Genomic DNA, 25,598 nt, shown 5'->3' on the forward strand with positions numbered 1-25,598 from the left:
CCAGTAGAACATCAGCCAGTAGAACAGTAGAACATCAGCCAGTAGAACAGTAGTAACATCAGCCAGTAGATAGTAGAACAGTAGAACAGTAGTAACATCAGCCAGTAGAATAGTAGTAACATCAGTTAGTAGAACAGTAGAACATCAGCCAGTAGAACAGTAGAACATCAGCCAGTAGAACATCAGCCAGTAGAACAGTAGAACATCAGCCAGTAGAACAGTAGTAACATCAGCCAGTAGATAGTAGAACAGTAGAACAGTAGTAATATCAGCCAGTAGAACAGTAGTAACATCAGTTAGTAGAACAGTAGAACATCAGCCAGTAGAACAGTAGAACATCAGCCAGTAGAACATCAGCCAGTAGAACAGTAGAACATCAGCCAGTAGAACATCAGCCAGTAGAACAGTAGAACATCAGCCAGTAGACAGTAGAACATCAGCCAGTAGACAGTAGAACATCAAACCAGTAGAACAGTAGAACATCAGCCAGTAGAACATCAGCCAGTAGAACAGTAGAACATCAGCCAGTAGACAGTAGAACAGTAGTAACATCAGCCAGTAGAACAGTAGAACATCAGCCAGTAGAACAGTAGAACATCAGCCAGTAGAACATCAGCCAGTAGAACAGTAGAACATCAGCCAGTAGAACATCAGCCAGTAGAACAGTAGAACATCAATCAGTAGACAGTAGAACATCAGCCAGTAGACAGTAGAACATCAGCCAGTAGAACATCAGCCAGTAGAACAGTAGAACATCAGCCAGTAGACAGTAGAACATCAGCCAGTAGACAGTAGAACATCAGCCGGTAGATAGTAGTCATTTCTGCTGTGTGATAACAAATGGTGGCCATTCAACATGTAGAAGTGGATAGAAAATGACGTCCAATGTTCTGTGGTCAGAAGTGATAGTTCAGCCACCTGCTGCTACTTACCCTTCATCAGTGTGTAGCAGGGGGGATGGAGAGGAGAGGAGATGAGAGGAGAGAGGAGAGGAGCAGGGGGCATGGAGAGGAGAGGAGAGGAGAGGAGAGGAGAGGAGAGGAGAGGAGAGGAGAGGATTGGAGAGGAGAGGAGAGGAGAGGAGGGGAGCATTGGGGATGGAGAGGAGAGGAGAGGAGAGAGGAGCCGGGGGATGGAGAGGAGAGAGGAGCAGGGGGGATGGAGAGGAGAGAGGAGCAGGGGGGATGGAGAGGAGAGAGGAGCAGGGGGGATGGAGAGGAGAGGAGAGAGGAGCAGGGGGGATGGAGAGGCGAGGAAGGGAGAGGAGAGGAGAGGAGAGGAGAGCAGGGGGGATGGAGAGGAGAGGAGAGGAGAGGAGAGGAGAGGAGAGGAGAGGAGAGGAGAGGGGGGGTGGAGAGGAGAGGAGAGAGGAACCGGGGGGATGGAGAGAACAGTAATAACATCAGCCAGTAGAACAGTAGTAACATCAGCCAGTAGAACAGTAATAACATCAGCCAGTAGAACAGTAGTGACATCAGCCAGTAGAACAGTAGTGACATCAGCCAGTAGAACAGTAGTAACATCAGCCAGTAGAACAGTAGTGACATCAGCCAGTAGAACAGTAGTAACATCAGCCAGTAGATAGTAGAATAGTAGAACATCAGCCAGTAGATAGTAGAACAGTAGTAACATCAGCCAGTAGAACAGTAGTAACATCAGCCAGTAGAACAGTAGTAACATCAGCCAATAGAACAGTAGTAACATCAGCCAATAGAACAGTAATAACATCAGCCAGTAGAACAGTAGTAACATCAGCCAGTAGATAGTAGAATAGTAGAACATCAGCCAGTAGAACAGTAGTAACATCAGCCAGTAGAACAGTAGTAACATCAGCCAGTAGAACAGTAGTAGCATCAGCCAGTAGAACAGTAGTAACATCAGCCAGTAGAACAGTAGTAACATCAGCCAGTAGAACAGTAGTAACATCAGTCAGTAGAACAGTAGTAACATCAGCCAGTAGAACAGTAGTAACACCAGCCACTAGATAGTAGAACAGTAGTAACATCAGTCAGTAGAACAGTAGTAACACCAGCCACTAGATAGTAGAACAGTAGTAACATCAGTCAGTAGAACAGTAGTAACATCAGCCAGTAGAACAGTAGTAACATCAGCCAGTAGAACAGTAGTAACATCAGCCAGTAGAACAGTAGTAACATCAGTCAGTAGAACAGTAGAAACATCAGCCAGTAGAACAGTAGTAACATCAGTCAGTAGAACAGTAGTAACATCAGCCAGTAGAACAGTAGTAACATCAGTCAGTAGAACAGTAATAACATCAGCCAGTAGAACAGTAGTAACATCAGTCAGTAGAACAGTAGTAACATCAGCCAGTAGAACAGTAGTAACATCAGTCAGTAGAACAGTAGTAACATCAGCCAGTAGATAGTAGAACAGTAGAACAGTAGTAACATCAGCCAGTGGAACAGTAGTAACATCAGTTAGTAGAACAGTAGAACATCAGCCAGTAGAACAGTAGAACATCAGCCAGTAGAACATCAGCCAGTAGAACAGTAGAACATCAGCCAGTAGAACAGTAGTAACATCAGCCAGTAGATAGTAGAACAGTAGAACAGTAGTAACATCAGCCAGTAGAACTGTAGTAACATCAGTTAGTAGAACAGTAGAACATCAGCCAGTAGAACAGTAGAACATCAGCCAGTAGAACATCAGCCAGTAGAACAGTAGAACATCAGCCAGTAGAACAGTAGTAACATCAGCCAGTAGATAGTAGAACAGTGGAACAGTAGTAATATCAGCCATTAGAACAGTAGTAACATCAGTTAGTAGAACAGTAGAGCATCAGCCAGTAGAACAGTAGAACATCAGCCAGTAGAACATCAGCCAGTAGAACAGTAGAACATCAGCCAGTAGAACAGTAGTAACATCAGTCAGTAGAACAGTAGTAACATCAGCCAGTAGAACAGTAGTAACACCAGCCACTAGATAGTAGAACAGTAGTAACATCAGTCAGTAGAACAGTAGTAACATCAGCCAGTAGAACAGTAGTAACATCAGCCAGTAGAACAGTAGTAACATCGGCCAGTAGAACAGTAATAACATCAGCCAGTAGAACAGTAGTAACATCAGCCAGTAGAACAGTAGTAACATCAGTCAGTAGAACAGTAGTAACATCAGCCAGTAGAACAGTAGTAACATCAGTCAGTAGAACAGTAATAACATCAGCCAGTAGAACAGTAGTAACATCAGTCAGTAGAACAGTAGTAACATCAGCCAGTAGAACAGTATTAACATCAGTCAGTAGAACAGTAGTAACATCAGCCAGTAGATAGTAGAACAGTAGAACAGTAGTAACATCAGCCAGTAGAACAGTAGAACATCAGCCAGTAGAACAGTAGAACATCAGCCAGTAGAACATCAGCCAGTAGAACAGTAGAACATCAGCCAGTAGAACAGTAGTAACATCAGCCAGTAGATAGTAGAACAGTAGAACAGTAGTAACATCAGCCAGTAGAACAGTAGTAACATCAGTTAGTAGAACAGTAGAACATCAGCCAGTAGAACAGTAGAACATTAGCCAGTAGAACATCAGCCAGTAGAACAGTAGAACATCAGCCAGTAGAACAGTAGTAACATCAGCCAGTAGATAGTAGAACAGTAGAACAGTAGTAATATCAGCCAGTAGAACAGTAGTAACATCAGCCAGTAGAACATCAGCCAGTAGAACAGTAGAACATCAGCCAGTAGAACATCAGCCAGTAGAACAGTAGAACATCAGCCAGTAGACAGTAGAACATCAGCCAGTAGACAGTAGAACATCAAACCAGTAGAACAGTAGAACATCAGCCAGTAGAACAGTAGAACATCAGCCAGTAGAACAGTAGAACATCAGCCAGTAGACAGTATAACATCAGCCAGTAGACAGTAGAACATCAAACCAGTAGAACAGTAGAACATCAGCCAGTAGAACATCAGCCAGTAGAACAGTAGAACATCAGCCAGTAGACAGTAGAACAGTAGTAACATCAGCCAGTAGAACAGTAGAACATCAGCCAGTAGAACAGTAGAACATCAGCCAGTAGAACATCAGCCAGTAGAACAGTAGAACATCAGCCAGTAGAACATCAGCCAGTAGACAGTAGAACATCAGCCAGTAGAACATCAGCCAGTAGAACAGTAGAACATCAGCCAGTAGACAGTAGAACATCAGCCAGTAGACAGTAGAACATCAGCCGGTAGATAGTAGTCATTTCTGCTGTGTGATAACAAATGGTGGCCATTCAACATGTAGAAGTGGATAGAAAATGACGTCCAATGTTCTGTGGTCAGAAGTGATAGTTCAGCCACCTGCTGCTACTTACCCTTCATCAGTGTGTAGCAGGGGGGATGGAGAGGAGAGGAGATGAGAGGAGAGAGGAGAGGAGCAGGGGGCATGGAGAGGAGAGGAGAGGAGAGGAGAGGAGAGGAGAGGAGAGGATTGGAGAGGAGAGGAGAGGAGAGGAGGGGAGCATTGGGGATGGAGAGGAGAGGAGAGGAGAGAGGAGCCGGGGGATGGAGAGGAGAGAGGAGCAGGGGGGATGGAGAGGAGAGAGGAGCAGGGGGGATGGAGAGGAGAGAGGAGCAGGGGGGATGGAGAGGAGAGGAGAGAGGAGCAGGGGGGATGGAGAGGCGAGGAAGGGAGAGGAGAGGAGAGGAGAGCAGGGGGGATGGAGAGGAGAGGAGAGTAGAGGAGAGGAGAGGAGAGAAGAGGAGAGGAGAGGAGAGGGGGGGTGGAGAGGAGAGGAGAGAGGAACCGGGGGGATGGAGAGAACAGTAATAACATCAGCCAGTAGAACAGTAGTAACATCAGCCAGTAGAACAGTAATAACATCAGCCAGTAGAACAGTAGTGACATCAGCCAGTAGAACAGTAGTGACATCAGCCAGTAGAACAGTAGTAACATCAGCCAGTAGAACAGTAGTGACATCAGCCAGTAGAACAGTAGTAACATCAGCCAGTAGATAGTAGAATAGTAGAACATCAGCCAGTAGATAGTAGAACAGTAGTAACATCAGCCAGTAGAACAGTAGTAACATCAGCCAGTAGAACAGTAGTAACATCAGCCAATAGAACAGTAATAACATCAGCCAGTAGAACAGTAGTAACATCAGCCAGTAGATAGTAGAATAGTAGAACATCAGCCAGTAGAACAGTAGTAACATCAGCCAGTAGAACAGTAGTAACATCAGCCAGTAGAACAGTAGTAGCATCAGCCAGTAGAACAGTAGTAACATCAGCCAGTAGAACAGTAGTAACATCAGCCAGTAGAACAGTAGTAACATCAGTCAGTAGAACAGTAGTAACATCAGCCAGTAGAACAGTAGTAACACCAGCCACTAGATAGTAGAACAGTAGTAACATCAGTCAGTAGAACAGTAGTAACACCAGCCACTAGATAGTAGAACAGTAGTAACATCAGTCAGTAGAACAGTAGTAACATCAGCCAGTAGAACAGTAGTAACATCAGCCAGTAGAACAGTAGTAACATCAGCCAGTAGAACAGTAGTAACATCAGTCAGTAGAACAGTAGTAACATCAGCCAGTAGAACAGTAGTAACATCAGTCAGTAGAACAGTAGTAACATCAGCCAGTAGAACAGTAGTAACATCAGTCAGTAGAACAGTAATAACATCAGCCAGTAGAACAGTAGTAACATCAGTCAGTAGAACAGTAGTAACATCAGCCAGTAGAACAGTAGTAACATCAGTCAGTAGAACAGTAGTAACATCAGCCAGTAGATAGTAGAACAGTAGAACAGTAGTAACATCAGCCAGTGGAACAGTAGTAACATCAGTTAGTAGAACAGTAGAACATCAGCCAGTAGAACAGTAGAACATCAGCCAGTAGAACATCAGCCAGTAGAACAGTAGAACATCAGCCAGTAGAACAGTAGTAACATCAGCCAGTAGATAGTAGAACAGTAGAACAGTAGTAACATCAGCCAGTAGAACTGTAGTAACATCAGTTAGTAGAACAGTAGAACATCAGCCAGTAGAACAGTAGAACATCAGCCAGTAGAACATCAGCCAGTAGAACAGTAGAACATCAGCCAGTAGAACAGTAGTAACATCAGCCAGTAGATAGTAGAACAGTGGAACAGTAGTAATATCAGCCATTAGAACAGTAGTAACATCAGTTAGTAGAACAGTAGAGCATCAGCCAGTAGAACAGTAGAACATCAGCCAGTAGAACATCAGCCAGTAGAACAGTAGAACATCAGCCAGTAGAACAGTAGTAACATCAGTCAGTAGAACAGTAGTAACATCAGCCAGTAGAACAGTAGTAACACCAGCCACTAGATAGTAGAACAGTAGTAACATCAGTCAGTAGAACAGTAGTAACATCAGCCAGTAGAACAGTAGTAACATCAGCCAGTAGAACAGTAGTAACATCGGCCAGTAGAACAGTAATAACATCAGCCAGTAGAACAGTAGTAACATCAGCCAGTAGAACAGTAGTAACATCAGTCAGTAGAACAGTAGTAACATCAGCCAGTAGAACAGTAGTAACATCAGTCAGTAGAACAGTAATAACATCAGCCAGTAGAACAGTAGTAACATCAGTCAGTAGAACAGTAGTAACATCAGCCAGTAGAACAGTAGTAACATCATTCAGTAGAACAGTAGTAACATCAGCCAGTAGATAGTAGAACAGTAGAACAGTAGTAACATCAGCCAGTAGAACAGTAGAACATCAGCCAGTAGAACAGTAGAACATCAGCCAGTAGAACATCAGCCAGTAGAACAGTAGAACATCAGCCAGTAGAACAGTAGTAACATCAGCCAGTAGATAGTAGAACAGTAGAACAGTAGTAACATCAGCCAGTAGAACAGTAGTAACATCAGTTAGTAGAACAGTAGAACATCAGCCAGTAGAACAGTAGAACATTAGCCAGTAGAACATCAGCCAGTAGAACAGTAGAACATCAGCCAGTAGAACAGTAGTAACATCAGCCAGTAGATAGTAGAACAGTAGAACAGTAGTAATATCAGCCAGTAGAACAGTAGTAACATCAGTTAGTAGAACAGTAGAGCATCAGCCAGTAGAACAGTAGAACATCAGCCAGTAGAACATCAGCCAGTAGAACAGTAGAACATCAGTCAGTAGAACATCAGCCAGTAGAACAGTAGAACATCAGCCAGTAGACAGTAGAACATCAGCCAGTAGACAGTAGAACATCAAACCAGTAGAACAGTAGAACATCAGCCAGTAGAACATCAGCCAGTAGAACAGTAGAACATCAGCCAGTAGACAGTAGAACAGTAGTAACATCAGCCAGTAGAACAGTAGAACATCAGCCAGTAGAACATCAGCCAGTAGAACAGTAGAACATCAGCCAGTAGAACATCAGCCAGTAGAACAGTAGAACATCAATCAGTAGACAGTAGAACATCAGCCAGTAGACAGTAGAACATCAGCCAGTAGAACATCAGCCAGTAGAACAGTAGAACATCAGCCAGTAGACAGTAGAACATCAGCCAGTAGACAGTAGAACATCAGCCGGTAGATAGTAGTCATTTCTGCTGTGTGATAACAAATAGTGGCCATTCAACATGTAGAAGTGGATAGAAAATGACGTCCAATGTTCTGTGGTCAGAAGTGATAGTTCAGCCACCTGCTGCTACTTACCCTTCATCAGTGTGTAGCAGGGGGGATGGAGAGGAGAGGAGATGAGAGGAGAGAGGAGAGGAGCAGGGGGCATGGAGAGGAGAGGAGAGGAGAGGAGAGGAGAGGAGAGGAGAGGAGAGGAGAGGAGAGGAGAGGAGAGGAGAGGAGAGGAGAGGATTGGAGAGGAGAGGAGAGGAGAGGAGCTTTGGGGATGGAGAGGAGAGGAGAGGAGAGAGGAGCCGGGGGATGGAGAGGAGAGAGGAGCAGGGGGGATGGAGAGGAGAGGAGAGAGGAGCAGGGGGGATGGAGAGGCGAGGAAGGGAGAGGAGAGGAGAGGAGAGCAGGGGGGATGGAGAGGAGAGGAGAGGAGAGGAGAGGAGAGGAGAGGAGAGGAGAGGAGAGGGGGGGTGGAGAGGAGAGGAGAGAGGAGCCGGGGGGATGGAGAGGAGAGAGGAGCAGGGGGATGGAGAGGAGAGAGGAGCAGGGGGGTGGAGAGGAGAGGATAGGAGAGAGGAGCCGGGGGGATGGAGAGGAGAGAGGAGCAGGGGGATGGAGAGTAGAGGAGAGAGGAGCAGGGGGGATGGAGAGGAGAGGAGAGAGGAGCAGGGGGGATGGAGAGGAGAGGAGAGGAGAGGGGAGCAGGGGGATGGAGAGGAGAGGAAAGAGGAGCAGGGGGGATGGAGAGGAGAGAGGAGCAGGGGGATGGAGAGTAGAGGAGAGAGGAGCAGGGGGATGGAAAGGAGAGGAGAGAGGAGCAGGGGGGATGGAGAGGAGAGGAGAGGAGAGGAGAGGAGAGGAGAGGAGAGGAGAGGAGAGGAGAGGAGAGGGGAGCAGGGGGATGGAGAGGAGAGGAAAGAGGAGCAGGGGGAAAGGGTAGAGGGAGCGATATACAGTATGTAGAAAATGGTGGTTGACATGATTCCTTAGTTATACTGCTGAACACACAAAGGAATCTCAGACACATCTTCATAACACACAATCACACAACACACACAGACACACACTCACACACACACACACACACACACACAGACACACAGACACACACTCACAAACACACACTCACATCTCAGAGTTCCTCCTCATCAGGGAGTCCTCAATCGTACATCCTGACACACACACAACTTCACTGACCTGTGTGTGTGTGTGTGTGTGTGTGTGTGTGTGTGTGCGTGTGTGTGTGTGTTTTTATCGCTTTGGTACAATTTTCACAAGTTTGTGGTTCATTTTCACAACTCTGATCAAATGCAGCCAGTCGTTCATTCTGTTATTGTTCATTAATTTGGATTGTAAACATCTTTCACCACACAACCATTGATTCAAAATATATACGTTTATTGTGAAATGTAATGACAACATTGTTTTAATCACCAAAACACAACATAATGATATATTTTCAGTGTAGTCGTTTTAGCTACCAGTTAATCCAATAGCAAACAATGCAACATACACAACATGACCAAAAGTATGTGGACACCTGCTCTTCCAACATCTCTGGTCCCCCCTTTGCTGCTATAACAGCCTCCACTCTTCTGGGAAGGCTTTCCACTAGATGTTGGAACATTGCTGCTATAACAGCCTCTACTCTTCTGGGAAGGCTTTCCACTAGATCCTGGAACATTGCTGCTATAACAGCCTCCACTCTTCTGGGAAGGCTTTCCACTAGATGTTGGAACATTGCTGCTATAACAGCCTCCACTCTTCTGGGAAGGCTTTCCACTAGATGTTGGAACATTGCTGCTATAACAGCCTCCACTCTTCTGGGAAGGCTTTCCACTAGATGTTGGAACATTGCTGCTATAACAGCCTCCACTCTTCTGGGAAGGCTTTCCACTAGATGTTGGAACATTGCTGCTATAACAGCCTCCACTCTCCTGGGAAGGCTTTCCACTAGATGTTGGAACATTGCTGCTATAACAGCCTCCACTCTTCTGGGAAGGCTTTCCACTAGATGTTGGAACATTGCTGCTATAACAGCCTCCACTCTTCTGGGAAGGCTTTCCACTAGATGTTGGAACATTAATGCAGGGACTTGCTTCCATTCAGCCACAAGAGCGTTAGGGAGGTCGGGCTCTGATGTTGGGGGTGATTAGTCCTGGCTCGCAGTCGGCGTTCCAATTCATCCCAAAGGTGTTCAATGGGGTTGAGGTCAGGGCTCTGTGCAGGCCAGTCAAGTACTTCCACATCGAACTTGACAAACCATTTCTGTATGGACCTCGCATTGTGCACGGGAGCATTGTCATGCTGAAACAGGATAGGGCCTTCCCCAAACTGTGGCCACAAAGTTGGAAGCACAGAATCCTCTAGAATGTCATTGTATTCTGTAGCGTTAAGACTTCCCTTCGTTGGAACTAAAGGGCCCGGACCATGAAAAACAGCCCCAGACCATTATTCCTCCTCCACCAAACTTTACAGTTGGCACTATGTATTGGGGCAGGTAGCGTTCTCCTGGCATCCGCCAAACCCAGATTCACCCGTTGGACAGCCAGATGGTCAAGCGTGATTCTTTACTCCAGAGAACGCGTTTCCACTGCTCCAGAGTCCAATGGCGGTGAACTCTACACCACTCACACTTGTGTACTGCTGCTCTGCCATGAAAACCCATTTCATGAACCTCCCCACTAACAATTACTGTACTGACGTTGCTTCCAGAGGCAGTTTGAAACTCGATAGTGAGTGTTGACACCCGAGGACAGACGATTTTGGTGAGCTTGTGTGGCCAACCACTTCACGGCTGAGCCGCTGTTGCTCCTGGACATTTCCACTTCACAATAACAGCACGTTTGAGATTGCATGGCTGTGTGCTCGATTTTATACACCCGTCAGCAACGTGTGTGGCTGAAAAATAATCCACTAATTTGAGGGGGTGTCCACATACATTTGTATGTATAATGTACATATTTAAAATCACCCACAATACAAGTAGTATTCCGCAGTACTGTAAATTAGAGTAGACCATTTTCACATCTGGCAATACACTTACATTACCCCAACAAAATTACAGAAAATCTATATTTACCTAAAATCAGGGATTTCCTCGTTGTCTGATTCATTTTCAGTATCAGAGAGAGTCAACATGACACCCCGGAAAGTGGTCCTTCCCAACATGTTCAGTTCTTCATGAGATCTTTCCAAAAGAGCCACAGTAGAAAAAAATTATCCACACACACTGAGCAGTTCATGTTATAGACAGAGACATGCTACATGGCAGACCAATCAGAACTCAACTCTCGGCATGTCCAGCCCATAAATTATCTCAGCCAATCAGAGATAGCGGAAGGTTTCCTGTATTTTTTCATGGCTAAACTCGTAATTTAACAATTGTATTCGTATTTACAGATGGCATTTAACTTTGTTATTAAGGCACATGAAAGTTCATATGTTCGAGCATATGAACTTTCATGTCTTCTTTTTCGAAATGGGTTCTCTCTTTGTCCAAAGAAAACGCATTTCGATAAAGAAGATATTTAAAAACACTCCTGTGAAGTTGTGACCTGCGACATACGCCTTAGTTCTTGAAACGGATCACATATGACTGTAAATGTAATGGTAAAGCCTACAGAATATCCTGCAGACGTTTTTCTTAGCGAAATGTTCTCATGACAGTCAATCTTTTCAGATTGGGGAGAACTAATCTGCAGCCTCTGCCATGGTAAGACCTCGGTTTAGCGCATGGTCCTCTGCTGTCTACCTCTCTGACAGGACCCATACCCACCTCTCTGACAGGACCCATGCCCACCTCTCTGATGTCTACCTCTCTGACAGGACCCATGCCCACCTCTCTGACAGGACCCATGCCCACCTCTCTGACAGGACCCATGCCCACCTCTCTGCTGTCTACCTCTCTGACAGGACCCATACCCACCTCTCTGACAGAACCCATACCCACATCTCTGACAGGACCCATACCCACCTCTCTGACAGGACCCATGCCCACCTCTCTGACAGGACCCATACCCACCTCTCTGACAGGACCCATACCCACCTCTCTGACAGGACCCATACCCACCTCTCTGACAGGACCCATACCCACCTCTCTGACAGGACCCATACCCACCTCTCTGATGTCTACCTCTCTGACAGGACCCATACCCACCTCTCTGACAGGACCCATACCCACCTCTCTGACAGGACCCATGCCCACCTCTCTGACAGGACCCATACCTACCTCTCTGACAGGACCCATACCCACCTCTCTGACAGGACCCATACCCACCTCTCTGACAGGACCCATACCCACCTCTCTGACAGGACCCATACCCACCTCTCTGACAGGACCCATGCCCACCTCTCTGACAGGACCCATACCCACCTTTCTGACAGGACCCATACCCACCTCTCTGACAGGACCCATACCCACCTCTCTGACAGGACCCATACCCACATCTCTGATGTCTACCTCTCTGACAGGACCCATACCCACCTCTCTGACAGGACCCATACCCACCTCTCTGACAGGACCCATGCCCACCTCTCTGACAGGACCCATACCTACCTCTCTGACAGGACCCATACCCACCTCTCTGACAGGACCCATACCCACCTCTCTGACAGGACCCATACCCACCGCTCTGACAGGACCCATACCCACCTCTCTGACAGGACCCATACCCACCTCTCTGACAGGACCCATACCTACCTCTCTGACAGGACCCATACCCACCTCTCTGACAGGACCCATACCCACCTCTCTGACAGGACCCATACCTACCTCTCTGACAGGACCCATACCCACCTCTCTGACAGGACCCATGCCCACCTCTCTGACAGGACCCATACCCACCTCTCTGACAGGACCCATACCCACCTCTCTGACAGGACCCATACCTACCTCTCTGACAGGACCCATACCCACCTCTCTGACAGGACCCATACCTACCTCTCTGACAGGACCCATACCTACCTCTCTGACAGGACCCATACCCACCTCTCTGACAGGACCCATGCCCACCTCTCTGACAGGACCCATGCCCACCTCTCTGACAGGACCCATACCTACCTCTCTGACAGGACCCATACCCACCTCTCTGACAGGACCCATACCTACCTCTCTGACAGGACCCATACCCACCTCTCTGACAGGACCCATACCCACCTCTCTGACAGGACCCATACCCACCTCTCTGCTGTCTGCCTCCCTCTCTCTGATGTCTACCTCTCTGACAGGACCCATACCCACCTCTCTGACCGGCTCCTTGTCCAGGAGCTCTTGGGTCTCTTCCTCTCCCTCTTGCTGTCTCTCTTCCTCTCCCTCTTGCTGTCTCTCTGCTCCATGTCAAGTGTTCCCACACCCTATTTTATATGGTGATCTGTTGTGGTGAGCACTATGTGAAATCAATTAGCAATAATGAGGTGAAATCAATTACCAGTAATGAGTAGTCATTATGCGTGGTTATCATGTATCATACATGTCATTTACATGTTTATACTTTACAAACACATTTTGTTTCTGTAGTTCTCCAAATCCATATAGAGTAGAGCAACCAGTTTAACATCTATAGGTTAACCAAACGGTTAATTGGTTACCCATTGAGCTCAGTTGGATTTAGTGATGACAATATAAATGAAAAGTATTGTGAGCATTGCATTGTGAAAGGTATTTTGAGAGGAAACACCGATTCGATTCTGGTGAAAATGTGAATGTGTGATTGTTTTTTTGTACTTTAGTCAACTGAAAATGTGCTTAAAAGTTGTTTTTAGTTTTAAAAACTCAGCCTTTTTGATGATCTTGGTACTAAGAGTTGTGAAATGTGACCACATACTTGTGAAAATAGTACCAAAGAGACAACAGAAACCCTGTAACGTAGGCCTATACCATGCCAGTCACAACACCAGCGTTCTTCACAAGGTAACACCACATCTTTAGGGTCGGCAGACCTCAGTCGTTGGTAATGAATCCGATTGTTTTCTTCGTACACATTACAAACGCGCCCCGTTTCCCTCCAAAAGGACTCATAATAGTGTTTCTAATGTCATGTCTCATTGGAGCTGCGGTTCGTTTTCACACATTTTGGTTATGATACAAATGCTCTGCATTTCATTGCTTATCATTTACACAGTAGAAAAATGGTCTCGCCTTTGAATGTGAGGCGTGTCGCTCCGCTCGTGGTTCACATGTATCGCTGAGGGGGTGTCATCAGTGAAACATTCAACATATCCTTCCACAAGGACACAAAGGGCACCATATTCCCTGTGTGTCTCATAGATGATTGTCTCATAGATGATTGTCTCAGAGATGTGTCTCATAGATGATTGTCTCATAGATGATTGTCTCGTAGATGATTGTCTCATAGATGATTGTCTCGTAGATGATTGTCTCAGAGATGTGTCTCATAGATGATTGTCTCATAGATGATTGTCTCGTAGATGATTGTCTCGTAGATGTGTCTCATAGATGATTCTCTCATAGATGTGTCTCATAGATGATTCTCTCATAGATGATTGTCTCATAGATGATTGTCTCGTAGATGATTGTCTCGTAGATGATTGTCTCGTAGATGATTGTCTCGTAGATAATTGTCTCATAGATGATTGTCTCATAGATGTGTCTCATAGATGATTCTCTCATAGATGTGTCTCATAGATGATTCTCTCATAGATGATTGTCTCATAGATGATTGTCTCGTAGATGATTGTCTCGTAGATGATTGTCTCGTAGATGATTGTCTCGTAGATGATTGTCTCGTAGATAATTGTCTCATAGATGATTGTCTCGTAGATGTGTCTCATAGATGATTCTCTCATAGATGTGTCTCATAGATGATTCTCTCATAGATGATTGTCTCATAGATGATTGTCTCGTAGATGATTGTCTCGTAGATGATTGTCTCGTAGATGATTGTCTCGTAGATAATTGTCTCATAGATGATTGTCTCATAGATGTGTCTCATAGATGATTCTCTCATAGATGTGTCTCATAGATGATTCTCTCATAGATGATTGTCTCATAGATGATTGTCTCGTAGATGATTGTCTCGTAGATGATTGTCTCGTAGATGATTGTCTCGTAGATGATTGTCTCGTAGATGATTGTCTCGTAGATAATTGTCTCATAGATGATTGTCTCATAGATGTGTCTCATAGATGATTGTCTTATAGATGATTGTCTCGTAGATGATTGTCTCGTAGATGATTGTCTTATAGATGATTGTCTTGTAGATGATTGTCTCGTAGATGATTGTCTCGTAGATGATTGTCTTGTAGATGATTGTCTTGTAGATGATTGTCTCGTAGATGATTGTCTTGTAGATGATTGTCTCGTAGATGATTGTCTTGTAGATGATTGTCTTGTAGATGATTGTCTCGTAGATGATTGTCTCGTAGATGATTGTCTCGTAGATGATTGTGTCGTAGATGATTGTCTTGTAGATGATTGTCTTGTAGATGATTGTCTCGTAGATGATTGTCTTGTAGATGATTGTCTTGTAGATGATTGTCTCGTAGATGATTGTGTCGTTGATGATTGTCTCGTAGATGATTGTGTCGTTGATGATTGTCTCGTAGATGATTGTCTCGTAGATGATTGTCTTGTAGATGATTGTCTTATAGATGATTGTCTCGTAGATGATTGTCTCGTAGATGATTGTCTCGTAGATGATTGTCTCGTAGATGATTGTCTTGTAGATGATTGTCTTGTAGATGATTGTCTTGTAGATGATTGTCTTATAGATGATTGTCTTGTAGATGATTGTCTCGTAGATGATTGTCTTGTAGATGATTGTCTTGTAGATGATTGTCTCGTAGATGATTGTCTCGTAGATGATTGTCTTGTAGATGATTGTCTTATAGATGATTGTCTTGTAGATGATTGTCTTGTAGATGATTGTCTTGTAGATGATTGTCTTATAGATGATTGTCTTGTAGATGATTGTCTCGTAGATGATTGTCTCGTAGATGATTGTCTTGTAGATGATTGTCTTGTAGATGATTGTCTTGTAGATGATTGTCTTGTAGATGATTGTCTTGTAGATGATTGTCTCGTAGATGATTGTCTTGTAGATGATTGTCTCGTAGATGATTGTCTTGTAGATGATTGTCTCGTAGATGATTGTCTTGTAGATGATTGTCTCGTAGATGATTGTCTTATTCATGATTGTCTCGTAGATGATTGTCTCGTAGATGATTGTCTCGTAGATGATTGTCTTGTAGATGATTGTCTCGTAGATGATTGTCTTGTAGATGATTGTCTCGTAGATGATTGTCTTATTCATGATTGTCTCGTAGATGATTGTCTCGTAGATGATTGTCTCGTAGATGTCCTGTTTGATGTTGATGTGCTTCTGTTTTCTCCTCTTACTCCACCACCACAGCACACTATGCATGGCAATCACTGAAACAAGACCTGCGTCCCAAACAGCACCCTATTCCCTATGTAGTGCCCTCCTTTTGATCACATAGTGCACTACGTAGGGGAAAAGGGTGCCATTTGGGCCCTGGTCAAAGGATACGTTGGATGGTTTTCTGACAGCTGATTTATTGAGGAAAGTTACCAGCAATGACTGTGATTGTGTGGTGGTCTTTACTTAGCTGAATGCGCTAACTGTAAGTGGATGAGAGAGTCTGGTAAATGACAGACCATGTAAGCGTATGGAAAGGTCTGGAACATTGGATGGTTCCCCAAATGCTATTGGTTTAGTCCTGTTCTGTTCTACACCGAGGACCACATCGCTCCGTCATCCTCTGAGGGTTTCTTTGTGAAATTGATTTAAATTCTACACATTTTTTTACCTAAAAATCTGTCAAGCAAGCATCAATCCTAAAAGTAGTGCACTATATAGGGAATAGTGTGCCAGCCCTGGTCTAAAGTAGTGCACTATATAGAGGATAGGGTGCCTACGGGCCGTGGTGAAAGACTATGTTGTTGTGTTTTGTGTTTTGTAGGAGTCGGCGGGATCGTAAAGGGCGTAGCGACAGCGTCTCAGACTGTCAGAACTGGCAGGACCTGGACTCACAGAACACCGTTAATAAAATAGAAAACATCGAGACGTCAGTCGAAGTGGTGGACGGGAGGCAGAAGGTTGGTTCTCACTCCCTAAACAAAAGTTTACACCGTTTAACAATACTGCAAATGTTGTCTGAATGTTATCTGAATGTTACCTGAACGTTACCTGAACGTTACCTAAATGTTTAATCATGACAGCGTTAGTACATTATTCTATCATTCTGATCAAGTATCTCAGAGAAAGAGACAATGTTAGATCTCTGAGGACAAATGTTATCTGAATGTTATCTGAATGTTGAATCATAACCATGCTATTATATTATTGTTGCCTATAATTTTGATCAAGTTTCCAATTAGGATTTAGTAGGTAGTAGATTTATTAGGTTGCTTTCAGTTTTAAACTGAATCGTACACCAATTTACAATCATAGATTGATTATTTTATAAAGCTTTAGTATCTCATAGATAGAACAGGAAGATAGTCCCTTAAGCTAGTTGGCAGAACAACTCTTTATACAGTGGGGAGAACAAGTATTTGATAAACTGCCGATTTAGCAGGTTTTCCTACTTACAAAGCATGTAGAGGTCTGTAATTTTTATCATAGGTACACTTCAACTGTGAGAGACGGAATCTAAAACAAAAATCCAGGAAATCACATTGTATGATTTTTAAGTAATTAATTTGCATTTTATTGCATGACATAAGCATTTGATACATCAGAAAAGCAGAACTTAATATTTGGTACAGAAACCTTTGTTTGCAATTACAGAGATCATACGTTTCCTGTAGTTCTTGACCAGGTTTGCACACACTGCAGCAGGGATTTTGGCCCACTTCTCCATACAGACCTTCTCCAGATCCTTCATGTTTCGGGGCTGTCGCTGGGCACATAACCTCCCTCCAAAGACTTTCTATTGGGTTCAGGTCTGGAGACTGGCTAAGCCACTCCAGGACCTTGAGATGCTTTTTACGGAGCCACCCCTTAGTTGCCCTGGCTGTGCGTTTCGGGTCGTTGTCATGTTGGAAGACCCAGCCACGACCCATCTTCAATGCTCTTACTGAGGGAAGGAGGTTATTGGCCAAGATCTCACAATACATGGCCCAATCCATCCTCCTCTCAATACGGTGCAGTCGTCCTGTCCCCTTTACAGAAAAGCATCCCAAAAGAATGATGTTTCCACCTCCATGCTTCACGGTTGGGATGGTGTTCTTGGGGTTGTACTCATCCTTCTTCTTCCTCCAAACACGGCGAGTGGAGTTTAGACCAAAAAGCTCTATTTTTGTCTCATCAGACCACATGACCTTCTCCCATTCCTCCTCTGGATCTTCCAGATGGTCATTGGCAAACTTCAGACGGGCCTGGACATGCGCTGGCTTGAGCAGGGGGACCTTGCGTGCGCTGCAGGATTTTAATCCATGACGGCATAGTGTGTTACTAATGGTTTTCTTTGAGACTGTGGTCCCAGCTCTCTTCAGGTCATTGACCAGGTCCTGCCGTGTAATTCTGGGCTGATCCCTCACCTTCCTCATGATCATTGATGGCCCACGAGGTGAGATCTTGCATGGAGCCCCAGACCGAGGGTGATTGACCGTCATCTTGAACTTCTTCCATTTTCTAATAATTGCGCCAACAGTTGTTGCCTTCTCACCAAGCTGCTTGCCTATTGTCCTGTAGCCCATCCCAGCCTTGTGCAGGTCTACAATTTTATCCCTGATGTCCTTACACAGCTCTCTGATCTTGGCCATTGTGGAGAGGTTGGAGTCTGTTTGATTGAGTGTGTGGACAGGTGCAGTTAATACAGGTAATGAGTGGAGAACAGGAGGGCTTCTTAAAGAAAAACGAACAGGTCTATGAGAGCCAGATTTCTTACTGGTTGGTAGGTGATCAAATACTTATGTCATGCAATAAAATGCAAATTAATTACTTAAAAATCATACAATGATATTTTCTGGATTTTTGTTTTAGATTCCATCTCTCACAGTTGAAGTGTACCTATGATAAAAAATTACAGACCTCTACATGCTTTGTAAGTAGGAAAACCTGCAAAATTGGCAGTGTATCAAATACTTGTTTTTAGTGTCATGTGTGACAGTATTTCTACCTAAGTGTCCTGGGTGACAGTATTTCTACCTAAGTGTCCTGTGTGACAGTATTTCTACCTAAGTGTCCTGGGTGACAGTATTTCTACCTAAGTGTCCTGGGTGACAGTATTTCTACCTAAGTGTCCTGGGTGACAGTATTTCTACCTAAGTGTCCTGTGTGACAGTATTTCTTACTAAGTGTCCCGTGTGACAGTATTTCTATCTAAGTGTCCCAAACAGTGTCCTGTGTGACAGTATTTCTACCTAAGTGACCCAAACAGTGTCCTGTATGACAGAGAAGAGAGGGCAAGTGTTCCATTTCCACCTCAGAAATATTTTGAACCCTCTTCCTGAGCACACTTCCTGAGGGGAATGGGACTACACACACACACACACACACACACACACACACACACACACACACACACACGCAAATGCACACACAGCACACTTCCTGTTGTGAGTCACACCTGTGAGGTCAGTTCCTGTTGTGAGGGAGTGGCAGGCGTGGCAGCGGAAAGGTTTGAGTCACGTCAAGTTCTACAGAGACCGTGTTCTCATCAACCAGCACAACACAGCAACACCAGGACAACAAGAGACAGAGTAGCATGGAAACAACCAGGACAACCAGGACAACCAGAGTCAGAGTAGCATGGAAACAACCAGGACAACAAGAGACAGAGTAGCATGGAATCAACCAGGACAACCAGGACAACCAGAGCCAGAGTAGCATGGAATCAACCAGGACAACAAGAGCCAGAGTAGCATGGAATCAACCAGGACAACAAGAGCCAGAGTAGCATGGAATCAACCAGCACAACACAGCAACACCAGGACAACAAGAGACAGAGTAGCATGGAATCAACCAGGACAACAAGAGCCAGAGTAGCATTGAATCAACCAGGACAACCAGGACAACCAGGACAACCAGAGCCAGAGTAGCATGGAATCAACCAGGACAACCAGGACAACCAGAGCCAGAGTAGCATGGAATCAACCAGGACAACCAGGACAACCAGAGCCAGAGTAGCATGGAATCAACCAGGACAACAAGAGCCAGAGTAGCATGGAATCAACCAGGACAACAAGAGCCAGAGTAGCATGGAATCAACCAGCACAACACAGCAACACCAGGACAACAAGAGACAGAGTAGCATGGAATCAACCAGGACAACAAGAGCCAGAGTAGCATGGAATCAACCAGGACAACAAGAGCCAGAGTAGCATGGAATCAACCAGGACAACCAGGACAACAAGAGCCAGAATAGCATGGAATCAACCAGGACAACAAGAGCCAGAATAGCATGGAATCAACCAGGACAACAAGAGCCAGAATAGCATGGAATCAACCAGGACAACCAGGACAACAAGAGTCAGAATAGCATGGAATCAACCAGGACCACTAGGACAATAAGAGTCAGAGTAGCATGGAAACAACCAGGACAACCAGAGTCAGAGTAGCATGGAAACAACCAGGACAACAAGAGACAGAGTAGCATGGAATCAACCAGGACAACCAGGACAACAAGAGCCAGAATAGCATGGAATCAACCAGGACAACAAGAGCCAGAATAGCATGGAATCAACCAGGACAACAAGAGCCAGAATAGCATGGAATCAACCAGGACAACAAGAGCCAGAATAGCATGGAATCAACCAGGACAACAAGAGCCAGAATAGCATGGAATCAACCAGGACAACAAGAGCCAGAGTAGCATGGAATCAACCAGCACAACACAGCAACACCAGGACAACAAGAGACAGAGTAGCATGGAATCAACCAGGACAACAAGAGCCAGAATAGCATGGAATCAACCAGGACAACAAGAGCCAGAGTAGCATGGAATCAACCAGTACAACCAGGACAACAAGAGCCAGAATAGCATGGAATCAACCAGGACAACAAGAGCCAGAATAGCATGGAATCAACATGGACAACAAGAGCCAGAGTAGCATGGAATCAACCAGGACAACAAGAGCCAGAGTAGCATGGAAACAACCAGGACAGCCTGGACAACAAGAGCCAGAATAGCATGGAATCAACCAGGACAACAAGAGCCAGAGTAGCATGGAATCAACCAGGACAACCAGGACAACAAGAGCCAGAATAGCATGGAATCAACCAGGACAACAAGAGCCAGAGTAGCATGGAATCAACCAGGACAACCAGGACAACAAGAGCCAGAATAGCATGGAATCAACCAGGACAACAAGAGCCAGAATAGCATGGAATCAACATGGACAACAAGAGCCAGAATAGCATGGAATCAACCAGGACAACAAGAGCCAGAGTAGCATGGAAACAACCAGGACAGCCTGGACAACCAGAGTCAGAGTAGCATGGAAACAACCAGGACAACCAGAGTCAGAGTAGCATGGAAACAACCAGGACAACCAGAGTCAGAGTAGCATGGAAACAACCAGGACCACTAGGACAATAAGAGTCAGAGTAGCATGGAAACAACCAGGACAACCAGAGTCAGAGTAGCATGGAATCAACCAGGACCACTAGGACAATAAGAGTCAGAGTATCATGGAATCAACCAGGACAGCCAGGACAACCAAAGTCAGAGTAGCATGAAATCAACCAGAACAACCAGGACAACGAGTAGCATGGAAACAACCAGGACAGCCAGGACAACCAGGACAACCAGAACAACCAGGACAACCAGAGTCAGAGTAGCATGGAAACAACCAGGACAACCAGGACAACCAGAGTCAGAGTAGCATGGAAACAACCAGGACAACCAGGACAACCAGAGTCAGAGTAGCATGGAAACAACCAGGACAACCAGGACAGCCAGGACACCCAGGACAACCAGGACAACCAGAGTCAGAGTAGATACTAGTGGATTGAGTGTGGATTCCAGGCTAGGGGTCAAAGTCCCAGTCAGTTGTCTAGTAAAAAACACGTCAACACATGATAAAACATTAGAAGCTTCTTCCTTTCCTGTTCAGCACTTTCAATGTAATAGTACATTTATTTAGTATGAAAACCATGTTTGTATTGAAACCTGTCTTCCTCTAGATAGTCAGCAGGCTGGTGATGCAGAACACCTGTCTTTTTTAATGTTTATATTCTCCTCACCTCCCCTTCCCTCCCTCTCCTCTCCCTCCCCTCTCCATCTCCTCTCCTCTCCCCCTCCCTTCTCCTCTCCTCACCTCTCCTCCCCTCCCCTCCCCTTCCCTCCCTCTCCTCTCCATCTCCTCTCCATCTCCTCTCCTCTCCCCCTCCCTTCTCCTCTCCTCTCCTCACCTCTCCTCCCCTCCCCTCCCCTTCCCTCCCTCTCCTCTCCCTCTCCTCTCCATCTCCTCTCCTCTCCCCCTCCCTTCTCCACTCCTCTCCTCCCCTCCCCTTCCCTCTCTCTCCTCTCACCTCTCCTCCCCTCTCCTTCTTCCCTCCCTCTCCTCTCTCTCTCCTCTCCCTCCCTCTCCTCTCCTCTCTCCTCTCCCCCTCCCTCCCCTCTCCTCCCCCCCTCACTCCCTCCCCTCTCCTATCCTCCCTCCCTCCTCTCCTCCCACCCTCCCTCTCCTCCCTCCCCCCTCCCTCCCCTCTCTCCTCTCCTCCCTCCCGCTCCTCCCTCCCCTCTCCTCCCTCTCCTCTCCTCTCCTCTCTCCTCCCTCCCTCCTTCTTCTCTACTCTCCCTCCCCCCTCCTCTCCTCTCTAGATAGTCAGCAGACTGGTGATCCAGAACGCCAGTGTATCAGTCATGTATAAATGTACTGCTAACAACACAGTGGGTAAAGACCAGAAGCTGATATACTTCTATGTGACCAGTGAGTATTTCAACGTATTTCCTTCTCTTGGTTTAGCATACAAAGCACTGCACAGTAATATGCACTGTACTGTATGTACATGAATAAGTACTGTACAGTAATATGCACTATACTGTATATACATTAATAAGTCCTGTACAGTACTATGCACTATACCTTATATACATGAATAAGTACTGTACAGTACTATGCATTATACCGTATATACATTAATAAGTACTGTACAGTAATATGCATTATACCATATATACATGAATAAGTACTGTACAGTAATATGCACTATACTGTATATACATGAATAAGTACTGAACAGTAATATGCACTATACTGTAAATACATGAATAAGTACTGTACAGTAATATGCACTATACTGTATATACATTAATAAGTACTGTACAGTAATATGCACTATACTGTATATAAATTAATAAGAACTATACAGTAATATACATTATACTGTATATACATTAATAAGTCCTGTACAGTAATGTGCACTATACTGTATATACATTAATAAGTACTTTACAGTAATATGCACTATACTGTATATACATGAATAAGTACTGAACAGTAATATGCACTATACTGTATATACATGAATAAGTACTTTACAGTAATATGCACTATACTGTATATACATGAATAAGTACTGAACAGTAATATGCACTATACTGTATATACATGAATAAGTACTGTACAGTACTATCCATTAAACTGTATATACATGAATAAGTACTGTACAGTAATATGCATTATACTGTATATAGATTGAGAAGTACTGTACAGTAATATGCATTATACTGTATATAGATTAATAAGTACTGTACAGTACTATGCATTATACTGTATATAGATTAATAAGTACTGTACAGTAATATGCATTATACTCTATATACATTAATAAGTAGATCTGCCGTTTTGTAATAGTAGTACTAGTAGTTTGTGTAGTAGTTTAAAAACAACATTTTGAACCATTGAACCATAGAGCCCTCAAAATCATAGCAAAAAAATCTCTCTAACTTTCCTAATCCCCTCCCTCCCTCCTCCAGCTATCCCAGAAGGGTTCAGTGTAGAGCTGGGTCCGTCTGAGGAACCTCTGGAGCAGGAGGAGGTGTCGCTAAGCTGCATCGCTGACAACTACACCTACGAACAGCTCACCTGGTACAGACTGGACCCGCAGGTAACAGCTCACCTGGTACAGACTGAACCCGCAGGTAACAGCTCACATGGTACAGACTGGACCCACAGGTAACAGCTCACCTGGTACAGACTGGACCCGCAGGTAACAGCTCACCTGGTACAGACTGGACCAGCAGGTAACTGTTTAATTGGTCAAGACTGGACCCGCAGGTAACAGCTCACCTGGTACTGACTGGACCCGCAGGTAACAGCTCACCTGGTACAGACTGGACCCGCAGGTAACTGTTTAATTGGTCCAGACAGGACTCTCTGTCTCTGTCTCTGTCTCTGTCTCTCTCTCTCTGTCTGTCTCTCTCTCTCTCTCTCTCTCTCTCTCTCTCTCTCTCTCTCTCTCTCGCTCTCTCTCTCTCTCTCTCTCTCTCTCTCTCTCTCTCCCCCTCTCTCCCTCTCTCCCTCTCTCCCTCTCTCCCTCCCTCCCTCCCCAAGGGGCTTTATTGGCATGGGAAACATGTGTTAACATTGTTATACAAAAGTGAAATAAACAATACAAATTAACAGTAAACATTACACATACAGAAGTTTCAAAACAATAAAGACATTACAAATGTCATATTATATATATACAGTGTTTTAACAATGTACAAATGGTTATTTTGTGGGCAGTGAGCACATAGCCTGTCTTCTCTTGAGAGCCATGTCTGCCTACGGCGGCCTTTCTCAATAGCAAGGCTATGCTCACTGAGTCTGTACATAGTCAAAGCTTTCCTTAAGTTTGGGTCAGTCACAGTGGTCAGGTATTCTGCCACTGTGTACTCTCTGTTTAGCGCCAAATAGCCTTCTAGTTTGCTCTGTTTTTTTGTTAATTCTTTCCAATGTGTCAAGTAATTATCTTTTTGTTTTCTCATGATTTGGTTGGGTCTAATTGTGCTGCTGTCCTGGGGCTCTGTAGGGTGTGTTTGTGTTTGTGAACAGAGCCCCAGGACCAGCTTGCTTAGGGGACTCTTCTCCAGGTTCATCATCTCTCTGTAGGTGATGGCTTTGTTATGGAAGGTTTGGGAATCGCTTCCTTTTAGATGGTTGTAGAATTTAACGTCTCTTTTCTGGATTTTGATAATTAGTGGGTATCGGCCTAATTCTGCTCTGCATGCGTTATTTGGTGTTCTACGTTGTACACGGAGGATATTTTTGCAGAATTCTGCATGCAGAGTCTCAATTTGGTGTTTGTCCCATTTTGTGAAGTCTTGGTTGGTGAGCAGAACCCATAGCTCACAACCATGAAGGGCAATGGGTTCTATGATTGATTCAAGTATTTTTAGCCAAATCCTAATTGGTATGTTGAATTTTGGTCTTACTGAGATTTACTGTCAGGGCCCAGGTCTGTCAGAATCTGTGCAGAAGATCTAGTCGAAACTTTTGTCGGGTGCTGAGGTGGGCTATTCTGCTGGCTTTTCTGTGGGGGTGGTTATCTCTCTAGTGGGTTGTTCTCTGTCACACGCCATCCCCCTCACCCTCTCCTCCAGCAGTCTGATCCTCTCCTCTAGTGCTCTGTTCTTCTCCTGGTGCTGCTCTTTCTCCTGTTGTAGTTGTCTCACCACTGTCCAGAGTGCAGGTATGTCTCTCTCCACCTCCAACTCTCTGGGTCTGGTTGAGGGGGTGTTGTTGTGCTGGACTGTTGTCTGGGTCTGTGCTGACTGGAGTGTAATCACCTGCTGTTCCAGCTCCACCTGCCTTACCTCCCAGCTGGGTAAATACATCCTTCATTTCAATGAGGGAGTAGTAATCTGTGCTGGGAGGTTGACTGTCCGCTGGGGGTTGCTCGTCTGTGGGGTTACATAAAGAAGAGGTCTGGTCTGACCCGCTCGGGGTGGGGGTATCTTTATCAAGGGAGAGCTTCTCCTGCTGGGCTGATTCTTTAATTTGGTGAAAGTCCAGATGAAACTGTTTGGGGTTACCCTGTACCATTACTGTTCTGGACTTATAGATATTTATATTAGCTGACTCAGAGTCCTCGCTGTCAAGTATCATGAGTTTCCACCCCTCGTTAACACCCCCT

At 45.0% G+C, this 25,598-nt stretch overlaps 1 protein-coding gene across 4 annotated transcripts in view; it reads left to right on the forward strand.

Moving 5' to 3' along the window:
• Nucleotides 1–25,598, forward strand: part of LOC110487799 (vascular endothelial growth factor receptor 3) — a 255,210-nt gene that overhangs the window by 154,729 nt on the left and 74,883 nt on the right. For all 4 annotated transcript variants that reach the window (XM_036943557.1, XM_036943558.1, XM_036943559.1 and 1 more), the window contains exons 11-13: nucleotides 16,486–16,621; nucleotides 22,297–22,405; nucleotides 23,455–23,585. In XM_036943557.1, the coding sequence (XP_036799452.1) occupies nucleotides 16,486–16,621; nucleotides 22,297–22,405; nucleotides 23,455–23,585 (376 nt within the window). The remainder of the gene's footprint in view (nucleotides 1–16,485; nucleotides 16,622–22,296; nucleotides 22,406–23,454; nucleotides 23,586–25,598) is intronic.

This window comes from Oncorhynchus mykiss, chromosome 14, assembly GCF_013265735.2.
Source record: "Oncorhynchus mykiss isolate Arlee chromosome 14, USDA_OmykA_1.1, whole genome shotgun sequence".
Taxonomy (NCBI): domain Eukaryota; kingdom Metazoa; phylum Chordata; class Actinopteri; order Salmoniformes; family Salmonidae; genus Oncorhynchus; species Oncorhynchus mykiss.